The 1,668-nt window shown below is 46.1% G+C and overlaps 1 protein-coding gene across 1 annotated transcript in view; it reads right to left on the reverse strand.

Moving 5' to 3' along the window:
• The window catches only part of gca (grancalcin), a gene marked incomplete in the record, with an annotated part of 29,380 nt that overhangs the window by 8,262 nt on the left and 19,450 nt on the right, over window positions 1-1,668 (reverse strand). Inside the window, 2 exon segments of the mRNA XM_014022750.1 lie at window positions 776-834; window positions 914-1,027. Of these exon segments, the coding sequence (XP_013878204.1) occupies window positions 776-834; window positions 914-1,027 (173 nt within the window).

Genomic DNA, 1,668 nt, shown 5'->3' on the forward strand with positions numbered 1-1,668 from the left:
GGAGACCTACTGGGAACGTACTGGGGACATACAGGGAACATACTGGGGACATACTGGGACATACTGGGAACATACTGGGGACATACAGGAGACCTACTGGGAACGTACTGGGGACATACAGGGAACATACTGGGGACATACTGGGACATACTGGGAACATACTGGGGACATACAGGAGACCTACTGGGAACGTACTGGGGACATACAGGGAACATACTGGGGACATACTGGGACATACTGGGAACATACTGGGGACATACAGGGAACATACTGGGGACATACTGGGACATACTGGGAACATACTGGGGACATACAGGGAACATACTGGGGACATACTGGGACATACTGGGAACATACTGGGGACATACTAGGAACATACAGGGGACATACTGGGAAGATACAGGGGACATACTGAGAACATACTGGGAACATAAATGGGACATATATGGAACAAACTGGGGACATACAGGGTAAAAAAAACAGTACTTGTTAAACAAACATGATAAGTTTGAAAATGTTTTCTGAACTTTTTGAGGTAAAGTCATCAAACCTCAACAGTTATTGTGTAAAACCTGTTAAAGAAATAAAAGTATGAGTTCAGTCATGTAAAGTCTAACTATCTGTGAGCCATTTAACCTTGATGTTTCTTTAGAGAGTAACGTCTGAATTATGAAGCTCTAAAAATGGTGAGTTTTACTCTTTGATGTTGATGGGGACAGCTTTCACACCAGTTTCTTCAAAGCTTAATAATGTAACAGGAAATGAAATTTCTTACATCGTCATATTGGAAGTTGACACATCCCTGCTGCATGCTGTCCCTCCGTCTGAAGTTCTCTGGAACAGGAAGTGACATCACAGGCTCAGTTAGTGATCTGACAGTGTGTATCTTTTTGACTTGTTGCCTTTTCCGTACCTGTGAGCGCCCGCATCCTCACGCAGCATGCCACATAGTCGTCAAAGTAGATCCGGCCATTCTTGCTGTAGCGTTTTATGATGGCGTTCAGGACCTGGGGACTGACRCGGTACCCTGAGCCAGAAAAAAGACCATCAGTCACTTCAAATCTGATGAGTCACTTTACTGAGATTCAAAATATTATTATAAAAGACCATTAGTGTTTCTTACAGACCTGTCTAAAACTAGCATTATTCATTCTTTTTTCACAATAAACTTCTCAACCTGATAAAAATCTTCAATACACAACTCCTTATAGAACATTAAAAAAAAGATGCTAAACCAATACAGTGCTAAACTGCTGCAGGCTAGTCCTGATGCTACTGATTGCTTTAGTTTGAGCCAATAAGAGTCATACATGTTTACAGTGACGTATCAGTGCTGTAGACACACAAACACATGTTTTGTATGTCTTTGATTGAGTGGGGGTGAGGATGAGGGTGGGATGGTGCGATTGTGTATGTTTGGGTATTTGTCAGGCTGCGGTCTGGGCTGCCCCTACTGCTGGTTTATCTGGGAGCCCGCTGCTGCTCGGCCCCCCGGTGGGGTGTGTGCCGGCCTGGCCTGGTGACTGCCTGTTGGGGCTCGGGGCCTCTAGGCCTGTCAGGCCTTGGCCTGTAAGGGGTGCGCCCTGGGGGCCCGGACCTCTGTGCCCTTTCCTGGATCTGCTTTGGTATGGCGGGTGCCGGTGGGGCCCATGAGTTTGTCGCTGCTGG

Source organism: Austrofundulus limnaeus, unplaced genomic scaffold (assembly GCF_001266775.1).
Source record: "Austrofundulus limnaeus strain Quisiro unplaced genomic scaffold, Austrofundulus_limnaeus-1.0 Scaffold341, whole genome shotgun sequence".
In the NCBI taxonomy this organism is placed as follows: Eukaryota; Metazoa; Chordata; class Actinopteri; order Cyprinodontiformes; family Rivulidae; genus Austrofundulus; species Austrofundulus limnaeus.